The following is a 22,111-nucleotide window of genomic DNA, read 5'->3' as shown; positions in this document are numbered from 1 at the left end:
GAAACTCGAGAGCCATTTCAATGTTCGGTTTTCAACTGCATTGTCCTCTTACAACCGCGATGTCGGACGCTGGAACAAGTCTCGGGCGGTACGGCAAAGCCTTCTCTGATACGAGACTTCCATCGTAATCTAGATTGTTCAACATCCAAGGTGCAGGGGGTTTCGCTGTCAAGGTGCGGAGTACAGTACTGCGTATCGCAGAATTGGAGCCCCTGAATCCCTTCAACCCTTGACTGGAGAATCGTTCTCGGAACATCGGGCAACACTTCGAATCTGGAAACGAAGCTCAATCATAAGTACATTGGCTCCTTTGCAAACTTCAGCCAGTTGAGGTCATGGAAATCGTTCATAGGTCATCGTCGTTGGTCATCACGAAGTGAATGCGTTAGCGTCCTGCGTCAACACGATAGTATTATCTAAGTTGTTCAGGTAGTTAGCTAGTTAGCCCTGATAAGATCGATTTCGTCACCGTTCGCTTCGGCGACCTATCGAGTTTGTACACCACTCAGATTGCTCATAGGCTCGGACTCTAGATTGCACTCGTATTATTGACCGCTTTAGACTTGATCCTTTCCATTCCAAGAAGTTCTTGCCGCGTCGATGATATGATCCCATTGTTGGAGCTCAACGCGAAAGGCGAGTTTGATTTTTTGGAAATCGGCATGGTCAAGCTGATGTCGATCAGGTTGGGAAACCAACAACTGGGAATCATGGCCAGGAGTCGGTCTTCAATTCTCCATGGGTGTTGCAGTAGTGGGTAGTGCACTATTGGCAGCACGCGGCCAAAGCCCGAAGCTCACTGCTATGCCAAGTTGTTTGGCGAGAGGCCCTTCGATAAGCTGCGGAGTACGAGCCGAGTCTGAGTGCAGCAAGTACTAAGTCCTGCAGACTTGCAGTATTTCGTGACACCGTAACTTCACGGAGGACGTTTGTATAACCAAAGCTCTGCAGGAATTGTGAGAGTACTTAACCCACGTGGTCTGGGATTGGGCTCTGCAGAAACCACTGTGCACTGACTCAGTCTACCCAGGAGTCGAGGACGTCCAGGGTCCTTGGTGAACTGCCACAAAAGTTTGTTACTAACCATCGGGAAGTTTGTTAAGTCTTACACCGTGCCGTTGCCCAGGACTGGTCGATTCCAATTGAAATTTGATTGAATGACTGGATTTGCTCGTCATTCGTGCAAAATGAAGGTTTGGTAAATCAATAAATCGATTTGGGAAGACCCTCAACCAATCAACTTCACCTCCCCCTTACGTGAGACGTTAGTTTTGTTGCTCGACGCGCTCGAAACTCGAGCTTGCCGAAGTTTGAGAGGAGATGCTCAACTCTCGACGTCCTTATCATCGCTGATTTGAAATCGCTCTTCTTTCGCTCTTCGTGAATTATTCCACAGTTTCCACTGATTCCAGTGATCGTCGGAAACGAATGCCCAAGTTTTCCCCTGGGTCCACTTGGTGCTCTTTTTTTTCCCACCAGGCTGGGACTCGGGAGTTTAGTTTCTATAAAAGGTCTAACCTAGGTTATTCAGGAACACGTATCCGCGCGAGTAAAAGCACGGATCGCCGTATACACTCACCGACTGTGTCTGGAAGGGAAACGGTGGCCAGACTTCTCGTTTCCGGTGCCTCCACAGTCCCCCCCCCCCGAGTCCCCAACTCTGGGGATGGCCGGCCTATGATTAGGCTCTTGGTGCTGCGTACGGAGTGTGTGAATAGCTTCGAAACGAAACATTCAAAAGCGGTTTACGCAGTACTGGTCAGTGCTGGAGTGGGCAGTGGGCACTGAGGGACAGTGTGGCATGTCTTGTCGACGGCGTCTTGGCTTAAAAAGTGCTTTGGTGGATGCCTGGAGAACAAGCAACGGAGGACGGAAAACCGATCCCAGCTGATGCTATATGTCAAATTCATTTCCTGGCTCCGCCAGAGTCGAGGTAACCCTCTGTTACTGTACTCTGTATGTGAAGTATGTACGAATAGAGGAGCTGGGTTCTCCCAGACGCTCTCTAGGCGCAGTAATGCCTATTGAGGGAATCACACTCCTTCTGGGTTCCAGTAAAGGACTTCCTTGGTTATGGAGAACAACACGGTCTACTCCAATGGGAGCTTGCTCTGAGTTCAGGGCCGAGTCTCACCTGCTGATCACAATATCCACGACCTGGATGGAGAAGGGGAAATTGTGGATTCAATACTTCAGAATCAAGGACCTTTGCCCAAGAATTACTTACTAGTATTTCGACATTTCCTGCTTCTGGGTGACAACAATATATCAAGTGGTAACAAGTACGGTGTAAGGGTTCGGAAATCGGGAGCATCTGTTGTTGCTGTTGACAGGTGACTGGGAATTGGCTCCGTTCCTTGCGGCATAAGTTAACTAAGTCTTTGTCGTCATCACATCGAACCTATCCATCCTTGTTTTCAGCTGTAGGAACGCGATCCCTTGTTCGGCTAAATTAGCTCTATTAATCCTTGACAATTGGTAAACAGGGGGGATTCTCGAGAAAATGAGCAAAGTGACCTGTCCGTCCCGCAAAGTTCGACGCTCGCGTGAGTATTTGGATGAGTAATGCCGACTCTGGAGACGGAGAGACCATCCGCTGATCCGATCATGTTTCTTGTCATAGCTCCCGGTCCAAGAAAAGCCAAATTCAAGCCACGGGGCATTCGACCGAAACAGCACAAAAGATGAGAGTCCAAAACTGGCTGGTGGCTCCCGCTAGCGCCTCGGCCCTGTGGCTAGTGGCGCGGGACTGAATTATGGTTTTGTCGATCACAGCTGAACACGGCAGTGTCATCACTCCACGTTTTTGACGGCCGTTGAACACTGAACGTGCAGCAGCAACAATTCCTTACAAAGAGAATGGCATGCGGTCCCTGCAGTAGTGAGCATCACACCTTGGCTGAGCCACTGAGTTCTTGAGGACTTCGAGCTTGGAAGACGAAATACATGAGGGTAGAGAACGATCAGCCATGACAACGATGCGGCAACTGGAATTTGTCCCTAGCTGAAGGCTTGACCTGCTCGGCCGAACTTGACCAGATCCACATCGTCGGAGCCTGGGCGCTTGAGCTCGTTTCGGTTTAGACAGTTATGGTCTTATGGAGAACCCAGGAGGAGCGCTTCCTCGTACTCCGTGGCGCATGTTTGGACGGCTCGTCTACTTCCTACCGGAAGAACCTATTGCTTTTGCCCCATGGAGCCACTACCCAGGCCCATCCGGGCTCCATGCAAGTCCCGTGCTGATGATGCCATGGCTCCAGCGGGAGCATTCAGGCACAGGGACAATGGACATCCCCCCTGAATTGAAGGCGATATAAAGAACACCCATGCTCGTCCATATGAAATAGGATTATCGCCTTTCCTTCCATCCTCCAACTTCCAGTCTCTCGTTGTGGCTGCCGTCCATCCGTTCGTTTAGAGCACCTTACCTTCGTTTGATTCACTCCTTTGAGTACCGACTGTCATTTACATTAATTCACCATGCGTTTCTCGTCTCTTGCCATTGCCGCTCTGGCTGGCAGCGCTGCCGCTGCTCCTACCACCATTTCCCGCCGCCATCTGCCCGATCTCACAAAGGCGGGTGAGATCATCCCGGCCGCTGCCTGGGCGAACAACACCGCCAAGGGTGCTGCTGCTTTCGTCGGCGCTGCCATTGGCCTGAAGGCGGACCTGATTGACCTTGATGCCAGGGCGGATCTGAAGGTCTGGCTGAACGGCCTCACTGGTCTGCTGGACGCGTCCATCATCGCCTCCATCAGGGCCTGGGCCGACGGTGAGATCGAGACCCTGCCTGCTAAGATCCTCGGCCTTCTGAACCTGCACCTGCCCAAGGCCGCTCAAAAGGCCGCCAAGGCCGGCCTTGCTGTCGACGTGGACGGCATTGTCTCCGTCAACGTCGGCGCCGGCGTCACCCTGGATCTCTCTCTCCAGACTAGCCTGCTCGACTTCCTCAAGGCTCATGCCGATCTCGATGCCGACGTGCAGCTTGCGCTCTCGCTGATTGCCCACGGCGGTACCCCCGACCTGCTCACGGCTGACATCAAGGCTGCGCTGTCCGCCTTCCTTGCCGACGCCTCCGTTTCTCTGGATGCCGACCTCAAGGCTGCCATCCAGCTCTGGCTCGAGGGCCAGGTTGGTGTCGGTGTCAACGCCGACATCCAGCTTCCTGAGCTCGCCAACGTGACTGCTGCTGTCGGCTCGACCGTCGCTGCCGCCGTCGACGCTGTTGAGGGCATCGTCTCCACCGCCATCATTGGCCAGGTCACCGACCTCCTGGAGGATGTTGGTGCCGAGCTGGACCCCATCGTCAAGGCCGCCCTGGAGCTCCTGGCTGCTGGCAAGTCTGCCGTCGAGCTGGATCTCGAGGCCGTCAACGCCCTCATCCAGTTCGTCCTGGATGCCGCCTCGCCGCTTACTGCTGAGCTCCGTGCTGTCATCCTGCTCTGGCTGCACCTGCGCGCCGTTGCTCTCAACGCCCTCGCTGCCCTCAATGCGGAGAGCATTGCTGCCCTCGTTGCCTGGCTCAAGGGTGACGTCGAGGCCGTCCTCGGCACTGCCTTGTCCGCCGTCCTGGAGCTCGCCGCCGCCGGTGAGTCCGTCGTCGGTGTCAGCCTCAACGTCGTTGCTCAGGTCCTTGCCCTCGTCACCGGTGCTGTCGACAACACCCTCGGCCTCACCCAGGAGATCCAGGCCATCCTGGTCGCTTGGCTGGTCGGTGCCGGCCCTTGCACTTGCCTCGCCTCGTAAATTCGTCGTCTTCAGGTCTTGGGAGGAGGAGGTATCGGTCGGTGATTTTGCATCGCGCCTGTACTTTCTTCCTGTTTTGACTTGATCTTGATGTTAGACTTAATGTAATAATACCAAGTGTACAGGTTAATGAGCAGCGGTTAGACTTACACAGTAATGTTTAACTATTAATACTTCAAATCTACGATGTACTCGGTACTGTAATCTTTCCACTCCTCTGTGGGCAGGATGGAGTCAATTGCATGCAGACACTCTACTCCGTACTAACAACTCAATTCCTAAGTCAGCTACGGGATATTGATATCTGATGAATCCGATCAGGAGAAAATGAGGGATGAGTCTTGCCAACTGTTTATCGACCGTGTTTGCAGTCTATCCTCTTTGTCAGATCGCATCGAAAGAAAAGTTGCCATCTGCATCCTACGGCTGTGTGCATGATTGCGGCCTCCATGCTGCCGGTCTTATCCCAAGCAGGGAAGTAGTCGAATTCCATTTCTCTTACTCCATCTCGTGCTGATCATCGGGTGCGGCATTAACCCGCTCATCTATCTTCAACACGAGCAGTTACAGCACCTCTGAACAGTTGAAAAAAAAAAATTTAATATCCATGGAATTACTTCATTGTCGATAGATGCCTATCTCTACACATTACTGTAACAGTGCAACTACTCGTCGCTAGATGCAATCTTGGAGCAATATCACTTTTTTCTGGTTCACACATCATATGCAAATCCCCCTTCCGGGTAGTCGAAAGCTGAAGCTAGTAAATAACCTACCTAGCCCTTGGCAGGGCCGTGGGCCTGTTCGCTCGAACTCTGCCGTCGCATCGCCTTGATTTTCTCTCGGAGGACTCTCTCCCGGAGCTCTGTCGCTGACAATCGCGAGACAGGTTTGGGCCGAGCTGGGTTGGCCTGTGACCGCGTATGGTAGAAAAGATTAGTTGACCTGAGCAATCCCAATATGAGCAAGTGAATTCATAGATATGTCATCATCGTAACATGCGGGAAAAACAGGGGCATAATAACTCGGGAAACATAAGGTCGCGTCGACTCACCTCACTATCCTCTGCCTTCTTGTCACCGCTAAGGGGTGATTTCATTGACACATCGTCCGGCTCAGCTGTCCGCTGCCGTTTCTCCTCTGGTGCGCTCACGGACGAGCTGCTACGACGACGCCTAGCCACAGGCGCGTATCGTTCTAGCGAGCGACGTCGCTTCTCGCGTCTCGGACTTCGCCGCACGGTCGCATCACGTTTTGGGGTAACACTGCGGGAGCGAGACCGGCTATATCGTCTCGGCGACCTGCTGCGACTCAACCGGCCGTCATCACGAGACCCTCTGTCCTTTAAAACATCAGCCCGTGAATCTCTGCGCTCGGCTCGGGAGTCTCGAGAATACGATCGCCTCCGACGGGCTCTGTCCCGACGATCCCGAGACCGAGATCTGGAGCGAGAAACGGAACGAGATCGCGAAATAGATCGGGGTGAGAGACGGCCTCTTCTATATGGTCTGGGGGTTGGGGAGCGCGAGGCGCTGCGCGAGGTAGAGTATCGTCGACGTCTTCTGGGACTAGGTGAGCGTGACGAATAATAGCGGGTAGCGGATCTATCTCGATCATCACCGTAAGATGGACTGCGTCGCCTGCCCCTCCTGTAACTTCTTTCATCTGGCGACGGGGTTCGGCTAATGGATCGGCCCCGTCCCCGGTCCCTGCGCTCCGAGTAGCGGTAACGCCCTGGTGGTGATCTGGAAACAGATGGTGAGCGAGTTGGTGAGCGCGAGTATGATCTTGAACGACGACGACGGCCACCTCTCGGTACGTAGGAATCGAATTCGCGCCGTGAATAGCGTCCCCTATACCTGTCTGGACTGCGACGTCGAGGCGGAGACCAATCTCGCGACCCTCTTCGGTCGTAATCGCGACCAGGACGATCGTCATCGGCTCTCCTCCTCCGTTCGTTTCGCTCCCTCTCTCTAATACTTTCAAGTTCGCGCTCACGATTCCGTTCTTCCTCTCTTCGTCGACGTGCCTCTTCAGCCGCTCTCTCTGCCTCCAACTGGAACCGATGTTAGATTATTGTCCAGCATCCAGCAGCAAGTATTGAATGCCACGATACCTTTTCCTGTTTCAGCTCAAGCTTCTTGGCTTCGAGCAGCTCCTTCGGCACACCCTGAGGATTTTCCTGTGCACTGAGACAAAGCCGCCATAACTCCTGGCAGAATTTGGGCGTGTCCTTATCGAGGAAACCGGTAAGTTGAATCTGAAGGGACTTGATATCGGGCTGTCGTTACCGGCATGTTAGTCCTAGGTCGCGGACGGGAAGAACCATTTGGGAGCATACATAGCGGGATTGCTCGAGAAGGTTAAAACAAAGCTCGATAACGACGTCGTCCTCGGTCCCCAATAGCTCCGATAGCTTTCCTGCAATCCATCTGTTGAGAATCGGTTAGCACCGCAGCACATGAACTTGATTGAGTATACGCGGACAGTACTTTTTCATCACCTCTATATTGACTTTGGTCATATCGACCTTTTGATTGAACTCCGGAGGGAACTTTGTCCGCTTCAGGAGTTTGGCGTCGACGCTTGTCGCCATGGTGGACATAGCGGACAGCTCTGACGACGGGGTGACTGGATCAGGGTTCACGCATGGAGAGACTGAGGCCGAACAAATGCGGTCTTCGGCTCTTCGCAGTTTGAGGCTGGATAATGACGGGCACGGGCCATTGGCTTCTCGGAACTACGTTTTTCCTGTTCCGAGATGTTATGGAACTCCGTGTTGAACGCCTGCAACTGTGCACTTTCGATGATTGTTGGGTGTTGCTAATACCTTATGAAAGCAGTATTTAGAGAGTAAATGGTTTACTCAATTGATGAATGAATATTTGGTCTGCGTTGGGGTGTTGGTGGGTAATACCGCATGCTTTTGAGGATTGTTGACCTCACCTAGTACTGTAAGACACTATCCAACAAGCAAAGACACAGACTCATTTCAAGGCTTCCAACGTTCGTAATAGCAAGTCAGTTATTAAGTTCTCTCAAAACCCGGTTGACATTCTCCCGGGCGATCCGCAAATCAGCATCCAGTTTCGGCTCCGCGCCGGGACCATTCCAGTATTTCATTTTGACTCCATAGTGTAGATCAACCAGTTCCCTTGCTCGTGTGAGCTTTTCTTCGCTGGCGGTCGCTTGAGCGGACTCGGCTTGTGCTTGTTGATTAACGTTGACAAGTGCCAACGCTTCGGCTTGCTCCTGATGAACGCGTCAGTTTGACGAGACGGCTGAATTAAGCAGGTAAACGTACGCAAGCCCTCAATGAGGTTAGGTCAGAGAGAATCTCGGCGACTTGCATTGCAAGGATTGCAGATAGTCGACCAGCGTCAACAGCAACCTTGTCTCATGGAAGAGACTCTCTACCGCCGTAGAGACACCCAGAAGGGAAGTAAGTGAGAAACTTTGTCAGGTGACTGAAGGAGCCCTAATCAGATCACGTCAAAAACCAATGTCGGCCGAACACCGGTCTAAACCGAAATTGAAAACCAGGGAGCCAATCCCCCGCCATTGCTCCCCTCCTTTCCAAATCAATGGAATTGAGGGTTTATACGGAAACGACAGAATGACAACAACGCCGACTCATCTCACAGGAAATCAGGAAGCCCTGAGGGCTTTTCTGGACAGATTCGATGTACGTGCTCTGCTTGGCTGCCGACGACAGCTCCGAACGCTGATAGTCCGAGTGTAGGTATTTCTCTTCGACTGCGACGGTGCGTATTCTGCAATCCCGAGCCCATCCATAGATTTCTTCAAGGAGCCTTGCGTCTGAGACAAGGCAGGTGTGCTATGGTCGGGCGATCATGTGTTCCCGGGCACAGCGGAGACCCTAGAGTTTCTTAGGAGCCAAGGTATAGCGAAGCATTGCCAGTTATCTATCGATGATGCCGACGTGATGTTCCAGGGAAGCAGGTTATCTTTGTGACGAACAATAGCACGAAATCGCGCGCGGAATATAAGAAGAAGTTTGATGCGCTAGGGATACCTAGCACGGTGGTATGGACGGACCCTGGGATCGTAGAGGACCAAACCTGACGCACACCCGCCGTCGACAGGACGAGATATTCGGATCCTCATACAGCGCCGCCATCTACATCTCGCGAATCCTGCAACTACCCGAAGGCAAGCGCAAAGTGTTCGTCCTCGGCGAAAGTGGAGTCGAACAAGAACTCAGAGCGGAAAACGTCGAGGTTATCGGAGGAACTGACCCTGCCTACCGACGCGACTTTACCCCTGAAGACTATAGACGAATCGCTGCCGGCGACTCCGAACTAATAGACCCCGAAGTGGGCGTTGTCTTGGTCGGACTTGACCTGCATATCAACTATCTCAAGCTTGCTCTTGCTTACCATTATATCCGACGGGGTGCAATTTTCCTGGCGACCAATGTTGATAGTACCCTCCCCAATCAGGGGACCCTGTTTCCAGGGGCGGGTACGATCAGCGCTCCGTTAATTTTGATGCTCGGTCAGGAGCCGGTTGCGTTGGGGAAGCCCAGTCAGGCCATGCTGGACGCGATCGAGGGCAAGTTCCAGCTCAACCGTGCCCGGACGTGCATGGTTGGCGATCGTGTTAACACGGATATCCGCTTCGGTATCGAGGGCCAGCTGGGAGGTACCTTGGCGGTGCTGACCGGCGTTAGCACCAGAGATGATATTATCAATGGTCCGGTGCGCCCAGCAGCATACGTTGACAAGCTTGCAGATCTTCTTGTCGCCAAGCAGTGACATAGACGATTTGCCTGTAAAGCTGGCATAGATATTGAAGGATTCTACACATAGATGAGGCTGTATATATATATCGATAGAGATTTATGTACAAATGGGCAATACAATGCCTTACGGGTCCAACGAATGTCCTGTCATCCAGTCCACATCGTGCATGACATAACCCTTTAGCCTCCACAAAGCAAGTGAAACCTGCAGTGTCTTTGTTCGGATTGGGCGAAAGAACAACACTTGCTCGCGGAACAAGGGGTGAGCATCACGAAGAGACTGGCGATTTGCTTCCGATAGAAGCACCCCGAGGTCATAGACAGGAACTTTGGACCGAGTCTGTGGAAGCGTCACATAATCTGGCAGAGCAGACTTGGGGAATTCTGTCTCAGGCGTCGTGCTTCCATGGCCCATCACTAGCACGGCCCCCGTCTGCATATTCTCCATGTTTACCTTTTTTAACCCCTCCTCGATTTTCTGAATGGATACTTCTTCCTGGGCACTGAGGACCACGGACCAGACTTTTCTCCCTGTCTCCTCATCAGGTGGTGCGGCGTTCTGAAGTGCTTTGGCCGCTTCTTTCCGCAGCCCTTTCAAAACAAATGAAGTCATATCCTGCCGCCAAACAAGCGCCTTCATATCTTGCTGACTGAGCGGCGATCTTTTACCTCTCCATCTCGGAGAGAGCAGCTTCTTCGAAAGGTGTCTCTTGTATTTACCAGTACTGGGAGTCAAAACGGCACTCATCTCGTGCAGGAGCAGTGAACGATAGGAGACACGGGCCAGGCGTACGTTCAATGGATTCGTCATAGGATTTCCCCTTGTGAAGCCTCTTTTAACAGCCTCTTCTGATGGGGTGATGTTGCGCAGAAGCTCATCTTTGTACAAATCCACTGGAGTCCACCAAAGTCTTGTGAAGGATTCCTTGGGCGCAGGGGGCCGGCGAACCAAGCCCATGTTGGCAAGGAAAAATGTAGGTTGGCGATATCCAGTGAAGATACATTGTCGCGGTGGTGTTGCCAGGGCCAGGGCGTATGGATTGCTTCGCAACCGATCTAGATCTTCTTTCGTAGGTCTTCGCTTTCGTTCCTTTTGAGATACATCGCGGACCTTGTTCAGGAACGGAGACTTGGGAAGACGGTCTGACGGACGGGCCGCGGTCACATTATCTTGAGCAGCATTTTTTTCCGAGGTCGTAGAATTTTCGGCAGCCTGGTGCCGATTCGAAGATTCATGATTGCTAGGGGTTCGCTCATCAAGGGAATTGTGCGGTTTGGAGGTGGAAAATCGCTGGCGGCGCTTTAGCTGATAGGTTGCACTGGTCGAACTGACGGGCAAAAAGAGTCTTCGAAATACTTCCAAACGCCATGAAGCGTAGGAGAGGTGCTGAGAGGAGCAGAGCATTTTGATGGATTTTGAGTTGCTGTTGCTAGCTTGAACTCGACAATGAGTACTTCACGCGTTTTCAGTGCTTTAAACTTTCTTCGGTATTTACGGTAACAAATACCTAAAATGGTAAGTATCTGACCAACTCCAGTCGTTTTGCTGGTCCATTTGGTCGACTGTCAACTGGCATACAATTTACTAGGTGCTCAAACGAGATGAAAAAAAGACCTGCTGTATGAATGACTTTGCATCTTCAGTAGTCGATCTACTCTTTATAATCCGGATTGAACCACTCGATCGAGGTCAATTGTCATATAAGCGGCTCTCCCATGGAATCTTGCACCCAACGACTTGCACACTCCCTGACTCTCCGAATTATCCGCAGCAACCTCTGCAAAGCACCAGTCGCATTGGGCCTTCTCCTCCCCGGCGACTCCGTCATACAGGTCTACCAGCATCCGAGCAGCCGCAAGCTTGGCTAATCCTTTTCCCCGATGGTCCGGGAGTACAAACAAGGTGTTGAGAGTTTTCTGGAGGCCTAGATAGGCCCAGGCGACCATTTTTCGGTCCCCCGTCGTGAAGATTGCAACATTAGGTTGGGTGAGGAGCGTCTCTGCGACTCTCTTCACGGTGGAGGTTGATACCACTAGATCAATTTCCTCACGAGGCACAGTGCCCCATTCATATCCCTCTGGAAGCCCTTTGGACAGGATGCCCCTTCTCTTGACTTCCTCAGTCGAGAAGAGGAGCTGATCCCACATTGAGTACGACAACGGTGGAACGTCTCTGAGGACGTCTCGCAGTAAGATTGTCGTTAGAAGTTCTGGGACCGATGCCAACTTGAGAAATGGAATGAAAGGATAGTTCAGCGGCTTCTGTTTTGCCGTCGCATAACTGTCACCAATCCATTTGATTGTGCGTAGTAATTGTCGGAGATGCTGCGCCAAAAGTCCATATTCTTCTTGTGAGAGGTCTTCAGGCTGAGTTGCCTGGACGCAAAGTGGATTGAAGACCCAAACCTGGGATTCGTTATGTCGAGATCGATCTGCGAAACAGACTGTGGCTAATGAATTCGAGCTTCCAGGCGCAAAATCAGGGGCGAATGTTGCGAGGAGCAGTGTATGCCGCTCGGGGGTGTTCTGCGGTGCTTGAATGCGCTGATAAATGTGCAGGCTGGAGGGCAGATATCCCCGGAGAAATTGCAGAATGGATGCAGGATCTTGGTGTTCATGAAACTCCACCACTGTCATTGTAGGAGACGGCAGTTAATTTCTGCGTGGCCGATTGCTGATCAAGCAGAAAACTGGTCGGTCTTGATTGAGGGGCATCTTGGAATTTAGTCCATTTATGAGGTAGCCAATTTTTTTCTGTTCGCCGACCGTTTCGGTCGGAATTATTAATCAAATTTACATACTTGAGTATTGAGCATCTCTACTTTTGTCTCTTGACCTCTTGAGCGTGACGGAGCTCTATTTTATTCTCGGAATTCGGCTCATCCGAGCAAAATGGCAAATACCCCCGCTATCGAGCCATGCAAATCTGACGAAAACTTATACGTCGAGCGACAAGCACAAACTCCAAACGGAGTATAATGGACTCTCAATGATAGGAGTCGTGACATATCATTGCTATAAATGCCTCTCAGGTAATGTACATGACATTATCAGAGTCGTTATGGTGGGCGTGGGCTCGAGGAGTGCCCTCACTGCCCCTCCTTCGGCTTTATCCGCTGGTCCAAAATCTCATCTATGATGCCCAGCTCAAGTGCCTCCTCTGCACCCATGAAATAATCCCGCTCAATCATCTTGTCAATTTCTTCTAATGTCAGTTTCTTCTTGCCAGTCAGATGGCGCTCGTAAATCTTGTTCAACTGTGTTCGGACTCGCAGAATCTCTTTGGCATGAATAGCGATATCCGTGGCCTGTCCGAACCGTCCTCCTGAGGGTTGATGCATCATGATGGAAGAGTGGGGGAGGCTGTATCTCTTGCCTGGCTCCCCGCCACAAAGTAGCAGGGACCCCATGGACGCAGCCTGACCAACGCAAATCGTACTGACAGGGGAAGCGATGTACCGCATCGTGTCGTAGATGGCGAGACCTTCGGATTGAGTCAGCGAATTGCTTTGATACGACATAGCGATAAAATATTGTCCCTACCGGCTGTCACGGAGCCACCAGGGGAGTTGATATACAGATGGATGGGTTTCTCGGGGTTGTCTGCTTCGAGGAACAAGAGCTGCGCGACAATGGACGCCGAAACTGTGTCATCAATCTCGCCATTGAGACACACTATCCGCTCCTACGTGCGCTAGGAGTTATTGACGAACCATCTGGGGAAAACTTCACGGAATGTTACCTTGAGTAATCGAGAGAAAATGTCATCTGTGCGAACCAATCAGTGACTAACGTTCCAGGACCGACTCTCAGTGCATTCCCATTTGCCATACATGTGTGCCAGCCTCCTCCCTATGTCCGCTAAATCAGTGTCGAGCCAATGAAGTCGGAATCACGTAAGGGCATACCACTGTCTCTGTAACAAATGGCGTTGGCGTCCAGCCACGCGGGGGGACGCTCAAGTACCGATGTGTAGCATGACTAAATGAGCGAACATGCGGGAGCTGTTGAATTCCTCTCGTTCGAACTGCTGGATTCAGCAGTCGCAATAGGAGCCCTGAGTTCATTTTCAAGGCAGTTGTTTGAAGCTTCGAAGCATGGAGCTGGAGTGGAGCTCAATCAACTGTCCAAAATCTTGGCGTCCCTTTCACGTGATAAAGCTAAACTGTATAAGGAAAGCGGTAAAATTCTGCTCAAGGCGGTAAACAGCTTGGGAACGAAATTTTCCTTATCAGCCGGATTGTAAGCTAGGAATTTTTTCCTGCTTGTCGCTTTTGCTTACCACCGCCGTTTGGATTCTGCTTCTCGCCCAGTATTGAATATCTGGGCATCATTTGGTGTTCCTGTTTCACGGTGGGATTGGCAGACGTAGTACTCAGTACTACTTTTGCAAATCTACGTCTACCTCGTGTGAGCTGACTGGGACTGAGGGCTGTGGGATACTGCACTTTCTGTGGGCGCATTCGTGGGCTTCATCACTGAGGGCTGCATTATTACCTGTCCGTCGCCGTGGGCTCAACTGAGGGTTATTTGTGAGCTTTGTGGCTGATCTCTGTGATTGATCAATCCTGCTGTGTGGGCTTTCCTGAGGGCTTATATCCAAGCAAGATCGTCTTGCTTGTAATATTTTTTGCGGGTTAAGAAAGTCGTGGGATTTGCGCATTTTACGCTCCTCGTTTTCAATCTAGTAGGATACTATGTCCCATTTCGCTTTTCATTGCTAACAGTCTCCAAGCCACCATGTCCAAGACAAAGTCAGTGAAGGCTACGAAGCCGGCCGATAAGACCTTGACCAAGGTCAAGGGCGCCGGTGTCGTCAAGCCGTCGCAATCCTCCAAGGCAAAGAGCAAGGAGATCGCACGCAAGATCAAGGACAAGGAGGAAGAGGCTCGTCGCAAGAAGAAGGAACCTACTCCGAGCAGCTCCGAATCTGACTCCGATTCTGACGAAGAGATGACGAGTACTTCGGAGAGCGAGAGCGAGAGTGAGAGCGAGGTTGAGGTGAAGAAACCTAGCAAGGACGCCAAGAAGCAGACCAAGAAGGCAGAGTCTTCCGAGTCTGAATCAGAGGATGACTCTGAGTCGGAGGAAGAAGAGTCTACATCCGAGGAAGAATCCGAGGAGGAGGAGGCCGACTCTGACTCCGACGACGAATCTGAAGATGAGAAGTCGTCTAAGAAGGTCAATGGTCAGAAGGCCGACAAGGCGGCTAAATCTGACTCGGAGGAAGATTCGGAAGACGAGTCTGAATCGGAAGAGTCCGAGGAGGAGAAGCCGGCTAAGAAGGCTAGTGCTCAAAAGGCTGGTAAAGCCGCCGAATCTGACTCCGAGGAAGAGTCCGAAGAGGATTCGGAGGAAGACTCAGACGAAGAGTCCGAATCGGATGAGTCTGCGGATGACAAACCAACTAAGAAGACCGGTAAGGCCTTTGAGCCTGACTCGTCCGCTTCGGAGGAAGAGTCTGAGTCGGAAGAATCCGAGTCGGACTCGGAGGAATCCGAGAGCGAAGAGGAGGCCCCCAAGGCCAAGTCATCTGCGAAGGATATCAAGGTCAACGGTGTCAAGGTTCGTAGGATCTCTATCCGTTCACGACACATACTGATATTGTCTAGAAATCGAAATCTGAAGAGTCCGATAAGGACAGCTCGGATTCCGACGAAGAGGACTCTGAAGAGTCCGAGTCTGAATCCGAGGAGGAAAGCGGAGATAGCAGTGAAAGCGAAGATAGCAGTGAAAGCGAAGAAAGTGAAGCTGAGAGCGACGAAGAGAGCGAGAAGGAAGAGGAGGAGGTCAAGAAGCCTCAAAAGAAACGGAAAGCCGACGAGGAACCTTCTGTTCCCGCGAAGAAATCCAAAACCAAGGCTGCTAATTCCGAAGCCACCCCCAATCTGTTCGTTGGCAATCTCTCCTGGAACGTCGACGAGGATTGGCTTCGTCGCGAGTTTGAGGAGTTTGGTGAGCTGGCTGGTGTTCGGATCATGACCGACCGCGCGTCTGGTCGCTCGCGAGGGTAAGTTTGTGTCTTTTCTCCTGAGAAGACTTCACTAACTCTGGACCAGATTCGGCTATGTTGAATTCACAAATGCCGAAGACGCAAAGAAAGCGTACGATGCCAAGTCTGGGTCCGAGATCGACGGGCGCACCATCAACCTCGACTTTGCAAAGCCTCGTGATGCCAACCAGGTTGATCCTCGCGAGCGTGCTCAGTCGCGCGCAAAGGCGTTCGGGGATCAAACCAGCCCCGAGAGTGACACGTTGTTTGTTGGTAACATCGCTTTCAGTACCAGCGAAGACGATATCCGCAAGACCTTCTCCGAGAAGGGAAACATTGTTGGTATTCGCCTGCCAACAGACCCCGAGAGCGGCCGTCCCAAGGGGTTCGGTTACGTCCAATTCTCCTCTGTTGACGAGGCTCGTGCTGCACTGAATGACCTCCAAGGTACTGTGGTTAGCGGCCGGCCGCTTCGGCTGGACTTCACCACACCGCGGTCCAATGACTCTCAGCGCGGGGTTCACGGCGGTGGTCGTGGTGGTCGCGGCGGACGCGGCGGACGCGGTGGTGGCCGAGGTGGCGCCGCGGGCCGTGGAGGCCGTGGACCTGGCACTGGTGCCAATGCTACAATGGCCAATACCACGAAACGCGGTGGTTTTGGCGAGTTTTCGGGCAAGAAGGTCACTTTTGATTAAAATAACTGTTATCTGTAACGGTAGGTTCCACCGTTGTCTGTATTTGATATTTCATGCATGGCTCTTGATGAAGTCTCGTTTAGACTTCCCAAAAGTTTGTCGTTTCATGTGTTCATGTAGTTGCTGGATCTATTGAACAATCTCGTCCTTTGTTACTGGGCCTCAATCTGGACTATTATTAGGGCAGTTTATCCGATAACTATTCATCAGCACCGTATCATATAGCTATACGGTGTATCGTAGTCAACTTCCCGCCATCTGTTTGAACTTAACGTCTCCAAGCAAGCAACCAGACGTTGAACCTTGATCTGCCAGTTCTATTGATGCCTCAGGCTTTGACCCAGGTTTGCCGTTGGGAAAGATTGGCGGTGATCATATTCACAAAACATCGTCGCAGGACCCTTTGGCACACCCCTAACCGCTAGAAGCCGGTCAGGGTCTATTTCCACGGCCCACCGCAGGCCAGAGTGCCAGGCCAGTTGGCGCTAGTGGTAGCGTGGGCTATAACGTGTGGTGCGTGGAACAAAAGCGGGAACCCCGCATTCTGCTTATCTCCACGCTTCCGACCACGTTTCTCTGGGCGCTTTGTTGGGCGCTCAACACACAGGGGTTGGTGTCTCGCCTTCAGAGCTGCTTGCATCTCTCCTGCCCTATCGCAGCTTTCGACGTTGACTGCTCGAGTTGTCCACCCAGGGTTCGAGCCCAAGTCGGCAAGGTTCTTGTGGCTGTAATCACGCTTTGGGAACGCACGTCAGCCCCTCCCCTGTCGCCAGATGACCCTCCTTGTTCCTTGGTCAACGAACCCGTGACCGTTCTCGGCCATCTTCGACCTGGTTGACCGTCTCGTGATTGTTAGAAGCAGCAGTCGGCCGGGAACCGTATTCCATATCCTAGCCTTGAACGAGAGCGTCGGACCGGCAAGATTCTAATCCCTGTTATCCGTCCGGAACAACCTTGAAGAATCTACTCTCGAGAGAGTACTCACCGCAAGTTGAGTTTTCCGTGGTGTCTGCCCGCTTCATGATGGAGTCCAGCCATCAACTCGATCACAGCACCGACACAGCGAGGACAACCAGGCAGGTGACTCGTGGCCGTGACAGAAATCAGATGGCCAGAGGCAACCGCCCCGGGTCACGATTTCAACCGGGAGAGACAGGAGTGCGATCTGAAGGTAAGGATACATTCTCTCCACCTTCACCGCTTCTATCCGACCGTGAATATTCAATCGCCCGTTTCTTGCGATACCGCCAACATGGAGATAACACCATCTTTGGATCCGTTAGACATGTACTCACTACAGTATTACATAGATTCGTGGATCGAGGTCTCGTCTCAGCCGTCGTCTTCCTCCCTGTCATCTGCCGCCGCGGCGGACGAGATAGTCACGACTGGTCTCCGTGTTGAACGACGAACGTCAGATTACAAGCCAGGAGAACGACAATGGCAATCGATGACGTCGGCGCCAGCCAACTACGGGTTGGAGCAGAGCATGGCAAGCAGCAGTCAGGAAGAATATGAGGAGAGCGAGAGCGAATCGGATCGAGTTCTCAGTGGTTCGAATGAAGATGTGGTAGCGCGCTCGCGCGGGGACGCTCTGCTCCTCCATCATGGGTCGATGTCGGAAGAGTTATCGTCCAGCGAGGAGGATGACCGTTCCACCGCACTTTGCACGGCAGCGATCAGCTCATCCCCTTTTGTACCTCAGCCAAACGTCTTCTCTCACCCTCCACGGCATGCTCGAGGGAGATCATACACTACATCTGGACCTCGCCCGAGCCCAAGTATGGTGTCCAGCAGCAGTCAGGCAACGACAGTGCGCCCATCGGCCGGAACCACCGGTCGGCGACGGTCGTATCGAGTGCAACATAGCCCTTACAATGTGATCTCGCCTTCATATCAAGCCGATCACGACGCTGCGCTGCGTGCCAGCCTATCTACGTTGCTGTCATGCGCGGCTGCGGCTCGTGGGCTGCCAAAAACGGAAAGCCCACCCGCTCCAGCCGGTCCATCCACTGCACAGCAGCCCACGTCTTTCCGCTTAGTATCAGAGTCGGTGGCCATGGGGGAGGAAATGGACGAGCCCGATATCCGAACGCGACGCGGCAACGCCAGCCCGTCGTCAGACAACCGTTACTCGCGGCACAACAGATCCGCCAGAACGGAGGAATCCCGTGCGGCGTCGAAATCCAAGCGTCGCGCATCGTCATCCAGGGATCGCGAATCCTCACAAATATCGGCATCAAAAAAGACGCGTCGTGCTGGCATGTCAGACTCGGTGTCGGCCGACGCGCCAACGCTCATGACCTGGGTCGTCAGTGCTGGCGTCATTGCAGTTGTCACCGTGATCAGTTTCTCTGCGGGATACGTGCTCGGGCGCGAAGTTGGTCGCGCCGAGGCGGGTCTGCTCGGCTCTGGTCCCGGACCACTTGCAAGTGCGGGAGCATCGGCTAACTGCGGACGCGAGGCTGTCCGCGACGGATTTATCAAACGGCTCCGCTGGAGTACCGGCGGAAGTGGCGTGAGCGTTTCCTGAATTTCAGCCATGATCGATTCTTATAATAATGGTTGATATTCATTCTTTTTTTTGAAGCAATTATTGCATGGCGTCATGGAATTTCAGTCCACGGGGAGTTCTAATGATACTATCATCATCATTCCCTGTTTCCGCTCTGGTTCTTACATGATCGGTTGGAGTGTTTTTTTGTTGTTGTGACGAGTTCCATGTCATTGATGGCCCGGCTTTTGCTGATCCGTATGTTTGCTGTTTACGTGTTTACGTTTCGCTTCCGACTCATGATTCCCTGTCCATATACCCGTTGCACAACACCTTCGCTCGGAAATCCCCTAAAGTACGTTAGTTGCAAATGCAATTGAATGATTTGATAATATGCGACCTCTATTTCGAGCCATTCTAGACGTATGTGACCGGAAATCGTCAAGAATAATCGTGAATATTCATCTCAAGAACGGTGCGCGCACACCCCACAGAGCATATATAAATCAGTCCTATATCGGTCGCACGTAGTACTCTGTCATGCCCAAAAAAAAAAAAAAAAAAAAAAAAAAAGAACATTTCTGTCCGTGGCAGCGATCTATTTATGTATATACCCCTACAGCATCGAGTTGAGCAGATCAATCTGCTCCCGCACAGCACGCTTGCTCGTACCGCCGGCAGCGTCCTTCAACTCCACCGCCCGCTCGTAATCCAGACACTTTTGCACATCGGACCCGAACCGGCTGTCGACGCTCTGCAGCTGCTCGAGCGACAGGGTATCCATGGGGACACCGTTCTTTTCCGCCAGCGCGACGACACGGCCCGAGATGTGGTGGGCCTCACGGAAGGGGACGCCTTTGCGGACGAGATAGTCGGCGAATTCCGTGGCAAGCATTTCGGGGGCCAGTGCGGCGGCCATCTTGTCCGGGTTGACCGTCAGGGTGGACAGGACGCCCGTGGCGATCTGCAGACTGTCGCCGACGGTCTTGATGTGGTCGAGCAGTGGCTCGACGCTTTCTTGCAGGTCCTTGTTGTATGTCGTCGGGAGGCCCTTGATGGTCATCATCAGGCCGGCCATTTGCCCGAAGGTGCGGCCGCATTTGCCGCGGAGAAGCTCGAGGCTGTCGGCATTCTTCTTCTGCGGCATCAGCGACGAGCCGGTCGAGTAGGCGTCGGCCAGGCGCACGAAGCCGAACTCGAGGCTGCTGTAGATGATCAGGTCCTCGGCCCAGCGGGAGATCTTGACCATGAGCGAGCTGCCCCACTGCATGGTCTCGAGGGCAAAGTCCCGGTCGGCGACCGCGTTCATGGAGTTGGGCAGCAGGCCATCAAAGCCCAGCTCGCGCGCCATCGCGTCTCGGTCGATATGGAACGGGTTGCCGGCCAGCGCCCCCGTGCCCAGTGGGCTGCGGTTCACCCGCTTGATGACCTCACGCAGACGCTGCAGTTCCGTCGCAAAGGCGACGGCGTGAGACAGCAGCCACTGACTCCACCGCACAGGCTGCGCTTTCTGCAAGTGCGTATAACCCGGCATGATGTAGTCAATTTCATTAGTCGCGCGCGCCGTCGCAACCTTGATCAGCTCAATCAGATAGCCCTCCAGCTTCCGCAGCTCGTCCCGCAGCCAGAGCCGCATGTCCGTAGCGATCTGCTCATTACGCGAGCGACCCGTGTGCAACTTGCCCGCGATCTCCTTGCCAATGATCTCCCCGAGCCGCCGCTCATTTGCCGTGTGGATATCCTCGTCGTTCTCCTTCACGACAAACGTGTTGGTGCGCCATTCCTCGGCAATCTGAGCGAAGCCGCGCTGGATCTCGCCGAATTCATGCTCGGTCAGGATCCCACTCCGCATGTTCGCACGGGCAAACGCGATCGAGCCCTGGATGTCCTGTTGCCAGAAGATCCGGTCATAGGGCAGGGACTGGTTGTACTGCACCATGAGGGGGTCGAGGCCCTCTCGATGATTGTAAGCTTGGACCGCAATTGAGGGATTGGCAGGGTTGCAAATTCTCACCGGTAAATCGGCCTCCCCAGAGCATGTTCTCTCCTACGGCTTTTGGGGCGCTCATTTTGCCAAAATTGTGCAATTGAGTCAGATGTATCGTTCTGATTAAGAGGATGATGACTCTATCGAGAAAAATACTCGTAGATAGTCCCCAGATTCGTATAGCTGCCATTTTTGGAATAAATTACAGGAAAGTCGTACTAGCCAGGTATGGTTAGTGTGCTGGGCTAGACTCAACCGGCCAATGAGATGCAGTCTGTATTGTTGTTCGGATGCTTGAACCGGGGCATATTGGACCTGAATATGATTGATACTCTTTGCTGCTCTCCATAAATATCGTCTTGTCAGGTGTGAATATTGGCCCGTATCTCCCAAACAGAAGTCGACTGAAGAATATGACCAGGAATTGCCCTGCACTAAAAATGAACCCTAACGCCTTGAAAAAGAGTGCCCTGGTGACGATTAGACGTGTGCAGTGCTCATTGCAATAGGGAATTCAAAGACTATGCCTCCCATCCCAGCCCGAATGGCGCCGTGTGCCGTGCAATCATTACTCATGCCTCTTCCCCTGCCCATGGACTTCGCGCCCCCAGCATCCAATCCTCCATTGCCAACCACTCACTCCAACGAGTCTCCGCCTCCCGAATCTCATACTCTTGTGCATTGCACAGCGGCCGAAGAAACGGCACGGTTTCTTCCGCAGACTGATCGTACTGGGACTTTGTTGACAACCAGCCGCCGCTTTTTGCAGCAAAGAGGTAATTGATGCGCTCCTGCGAATGCAACGGGCCGACCCCCTTGACCCATGACTCCCCGAACATGGCGCTGAGGACAGCCGGAGTGTCCGAGCCCGTCACGACAAGACGGCGGATGTAGGGGATTAACGAAACCGCGCTGGATCGTAGGGACTGTAGTGCCGTAACGTAGTCCGACTCTCGGTGCCCCGGCCAATCGACGTAGTGCAATACGGGATCCACGGCGCGCTGACAGGGAAGACGGATGTTGAGAAAGGCGGCCAGTGCTTGAATCGTCTGTGTGTACTGCGCGACGTCTAGGAAGTGCTTCATGCAGCTCTGGTAGTGGGGGTACCACTCTTCGGGATTGATACGAACCGCCTCGGCGCTCAGGGTGGTGCCGCCGGGCGCCTCAATCGGTCCCATTACATGACCCATTATCTGATTATCAATTTCCGGAGCTGAGGATCTGCAAAAACAGTCAGCTTGATAAGCCCTCAACTGTCCCCCGGACATACCGAATACCACGTCTTTCGGATAAGCCGAGCAAACGTCGAACCGACTGTCGTGCAGCCGAAGAAAGCGACGGAGCAAGGGCTTTCCAAGAACGCGACGGTTTCAATCCAGAAGTTGACAAGTGACGACGAAAAGGTGACATGCAAATGCTGCTACTCGAAGAA

At 52.8% G+C, this 22,111-nt stretch overlaps 13 protein-coding genes across 13 annotated transcripts; 5 read left to right on the top strand and 8 right to left on the bottom strand.

The window, feature by feature from the left end:
• Positions 1-3,480: 3,480 nt before the first annotated feature.
• Positions 3,481-4,746, top strand: VTN49DRAFT_4899 (uncharacterized protein; the record flags this gene model as incomplete). The annotated part of the gene is made up of 1 exon (XM_069412895.1): positions 3,481-4,746. The coding sequence occupies one exon, from the start codon at positions 3,481-3,483 to the stop codon at positions 4,744-4,746; it is 1,266 nt and encodes a 421-aa protein (XP_069266818.1).
• Positions 4,747-5,682: 936 nt separating this feature from the next.
• VTN49DRAFT_4898 (uncharacterized protein) lies at positions 5,683-7,351 on the bottom strand (the record flags this gene model as incomplete). Its single annotated transcript, XM_069412894.1, has 7 exons — positions 5,683-5,691; positions 5,801-6,029; positions 6,098-6,695; positions 6,745-6,802; positions 6,863-7,027; positions 7,088-7,178; positions 7,239-7,351. The coding sequence occupies 7 exons, from the start codon at positions 7,349-7,351 to the stop codon at positions 5,683-5,685; spliced, it is 1,263 nt and encodes a 420-aa protein (XP_069266817.1).
• Positions 7,352-7,767: 416 nt separating this feature from the next.
• VTN49DRAFT_4897 (uncharacterized protein) lies at positions 7,768-8,098 on the bottom strand (the record flags this gene model as incomplete). Its single annotated transcript, XM_069412893.1, has 2 exons — positions 7,768-7,998; positions 8,051-8,098. The coding sequence occupies 2 exons, from the start codon at positions 8,096-8,098 to the stop codon at positions 7,768-7,770; spliced, it is 279 nt and encodes a 92-aa protein (XP_069266816.1).
• Positions 8,099-8,362: 264 nt separating this feature from the next.
• Positions 8,363-9,524, top strand: VTN49DRAFT_4896 (uncharacterized protein; the record flags this gene model as incomplete). Its single annotated transcript, XM_069412892.1, has 5 exons — positions 8,363-8,431; positions 8,489-8,510; positions 8,580-8,648; positions 8,702-8,793; positions 8,853-9,524. The coding sequence occupies 5 exons, from the start codon at positions 8,363-8,365 to the stop codon at positions 9,522-9,524; spliced, it is 924 nt and encodes a 307-aa protein (XP_069266815.1).
• A 111-nt stretch (positions 9,525-9,635) lies between these two features.
• On the bottom strand, positions 9,636-10,916 carry VTN49DRAFT_4895 (uncharacterized protein; the record flags this gene model as incomplete). The annotated part of the gene is made up of 1 exon (XM_069412891.1): positions 9,636-10,916. One exon carries the CDS (start codon positions 10,914-10,916, stop codon positions 9,636-9,638), a length of 1,281 nt encoding a protein of 426 aa, XP_069266814.1.
• Positions 10,917-11,170: 254 nt separating this feature from the next.
• Positions 11,171-12,148, bottom strand: VTN49DRAFT_4894 (uncharacterized protein; the record flags this gene model as incomplete). The annotated part of the gene is made up of 1 exon (XM_069412890.1): positions 11,171-12,148. One exon carries the CDS (start codon positions 12,146-12,148, stop codon positions 11,171-11,173), a length of 978 nt encoding a protein of 325 aa, XP_069266813.1.
• A 452-nt stretch (positions 12,149-12,600) lies between these two features.
• Positions 12,601-13,578, bottom strand: VTN49DRAFT_4893 (uncharacterized protein; the record flags this gene model as incomplete). Its single annotated transcript, XM_069412889.1, has 5 exons — positions 12,601-12,995; positions 13,055-13,196; positions 13,254-13,279; positions 13,345-13,363; positions 13,420-13,578. The coding sequence occupies 5 exons, from the start codon at positions 13,576-13,578 to the stop codon at positions 12,601-12,603; spliced, it is 741 nt and encodes a 246-aa protein (XP_069266812.1).
• A 314-nt stretch (positions 13,579-13,892) lies between these two features.
• On the bottom strand, positions 13,893-14,174 carry VTN49DRAFT_4892 (uncharacterized protein; the record flags this gene model as incomplete). The annotated part of the gene is made up of 1 exon (XM_069412888.1): positions 13,893-14,174. One exon carries the CDS (start codon positions 14,172-14,174, stop codon positions 13,893-13,895), a length of 282 nt encoding a protein of 93 aa, XP_069266811.1.
• Positions 14,175-14,251: 77 nt separating this feature from the next.
• VTN49DRAFT_4891 (uncharacterized protein) lies at positions 14,252-16,198 on the top strand (the record flags this gene model as incomplete). Its single annotated transcript, XM_069412887.1, has 3 exons — positions 14,252-15,076; positions 15,124-15,521; positions 15,571-16,198. The coding sequence occupies 3 exons, from the start codon at positions 14,252-14,254 to the stop codon at positions 16,196-16,198; spliced, it is 1,851 nt and encodes a 616-aa protein (XP_069266810.1).
• Positions 16,199-17,450: 1,252 nt separating this feature from the next.
• VTN49DRAFT_4890 (uncharacterized protein) lies at positions 17,451-18,731 on the top strand (the record flags this gene model as incomplete). Its single annotated transcript, XM_069412886.1, has 1 exon — positions 17,451-18,731. One exon carries the CDS (start codon positions 17,451-17,453, stop codon positions 18,729-18,731), a length of 1,281 nt encoding a protein of 426 aa, XP_069266809.1.
• A 577-nt stretch (positions 18,732-19,308) lies between these two features.
• VTN49DRAFT_4889 (uncharacterized protein) lies at positions 19,309-20,761 on the bottom strand (the record flags this gene model as incomplete). The annotated part of the gene is made up of 2 exons (XM_069412884.1): positions 19,309-20,648; positions 20,707-20,761. 2 exons carry the CDS (start codon positions 20,759-20,761, stop codon positions 19,309-19,311), a joined length of 1,395 nt encoding a protein of 464 aa, XP_069266808.1.
• A 52-nt stretch (positions 20,762-20,813) lies between these two features.
• Positions 20,814-21,188, top strand: VTN49DRAFT_4888 (uncharacterized protein; the record flags this gene model as incomplete). Its single annotated transcript, XM_069412883.1, has 2 exons — positions 20,814-20,910; positions 21,046-21,188. 2 exons carry the CDS (start codon positions 20,814-20,816, stop codon positions 21,186-21,188), a joined length of 240 nt encoding a protein of 79 aa, XP_069266807.1.
• A 63-nt stretch (positions 21,189-21,251) lies between these two features.
• On the bottom strand, positions 21,252-22,089 carry VTN49DRAFT_4887 (uncharacterized protein; the record flags this gene model as incomplete). The annotated part of the gene is made up of 2 exons (XM_069412882.1): positions 21,252-21,900; positions 21,950-22,089. 2 exons carry the CDS (start codon positions 22,087-22,089, stop codon positions 21,252-21,254), a joined length of 789 nt encoding a protein of 262 aa, XP_069266806.1.
• Between the last annotated feature and the right edge of the window lie 22 nt (positions 22,090-22,111).

Source organism: Thermomyces lanuginosus (genome assembly GCF_041956635.1).
Source record: "Thermomyces lanuginosus strain ATCC 200065 unplaced genomic scaffold VTN49scaffold_32, whole genome shotgun sequence".
NCBI lineage: Eukaryota > Fungi > Ascomycota > Eurotiomycetes > Eurotiales > Trichocomaceae > Thermomyces > Thermomyces lanuginosus.
Note: the sequence above shows the minus strand (reverse complement) of the source record. Positions and strands in the feature narration are given on the sequence as shown.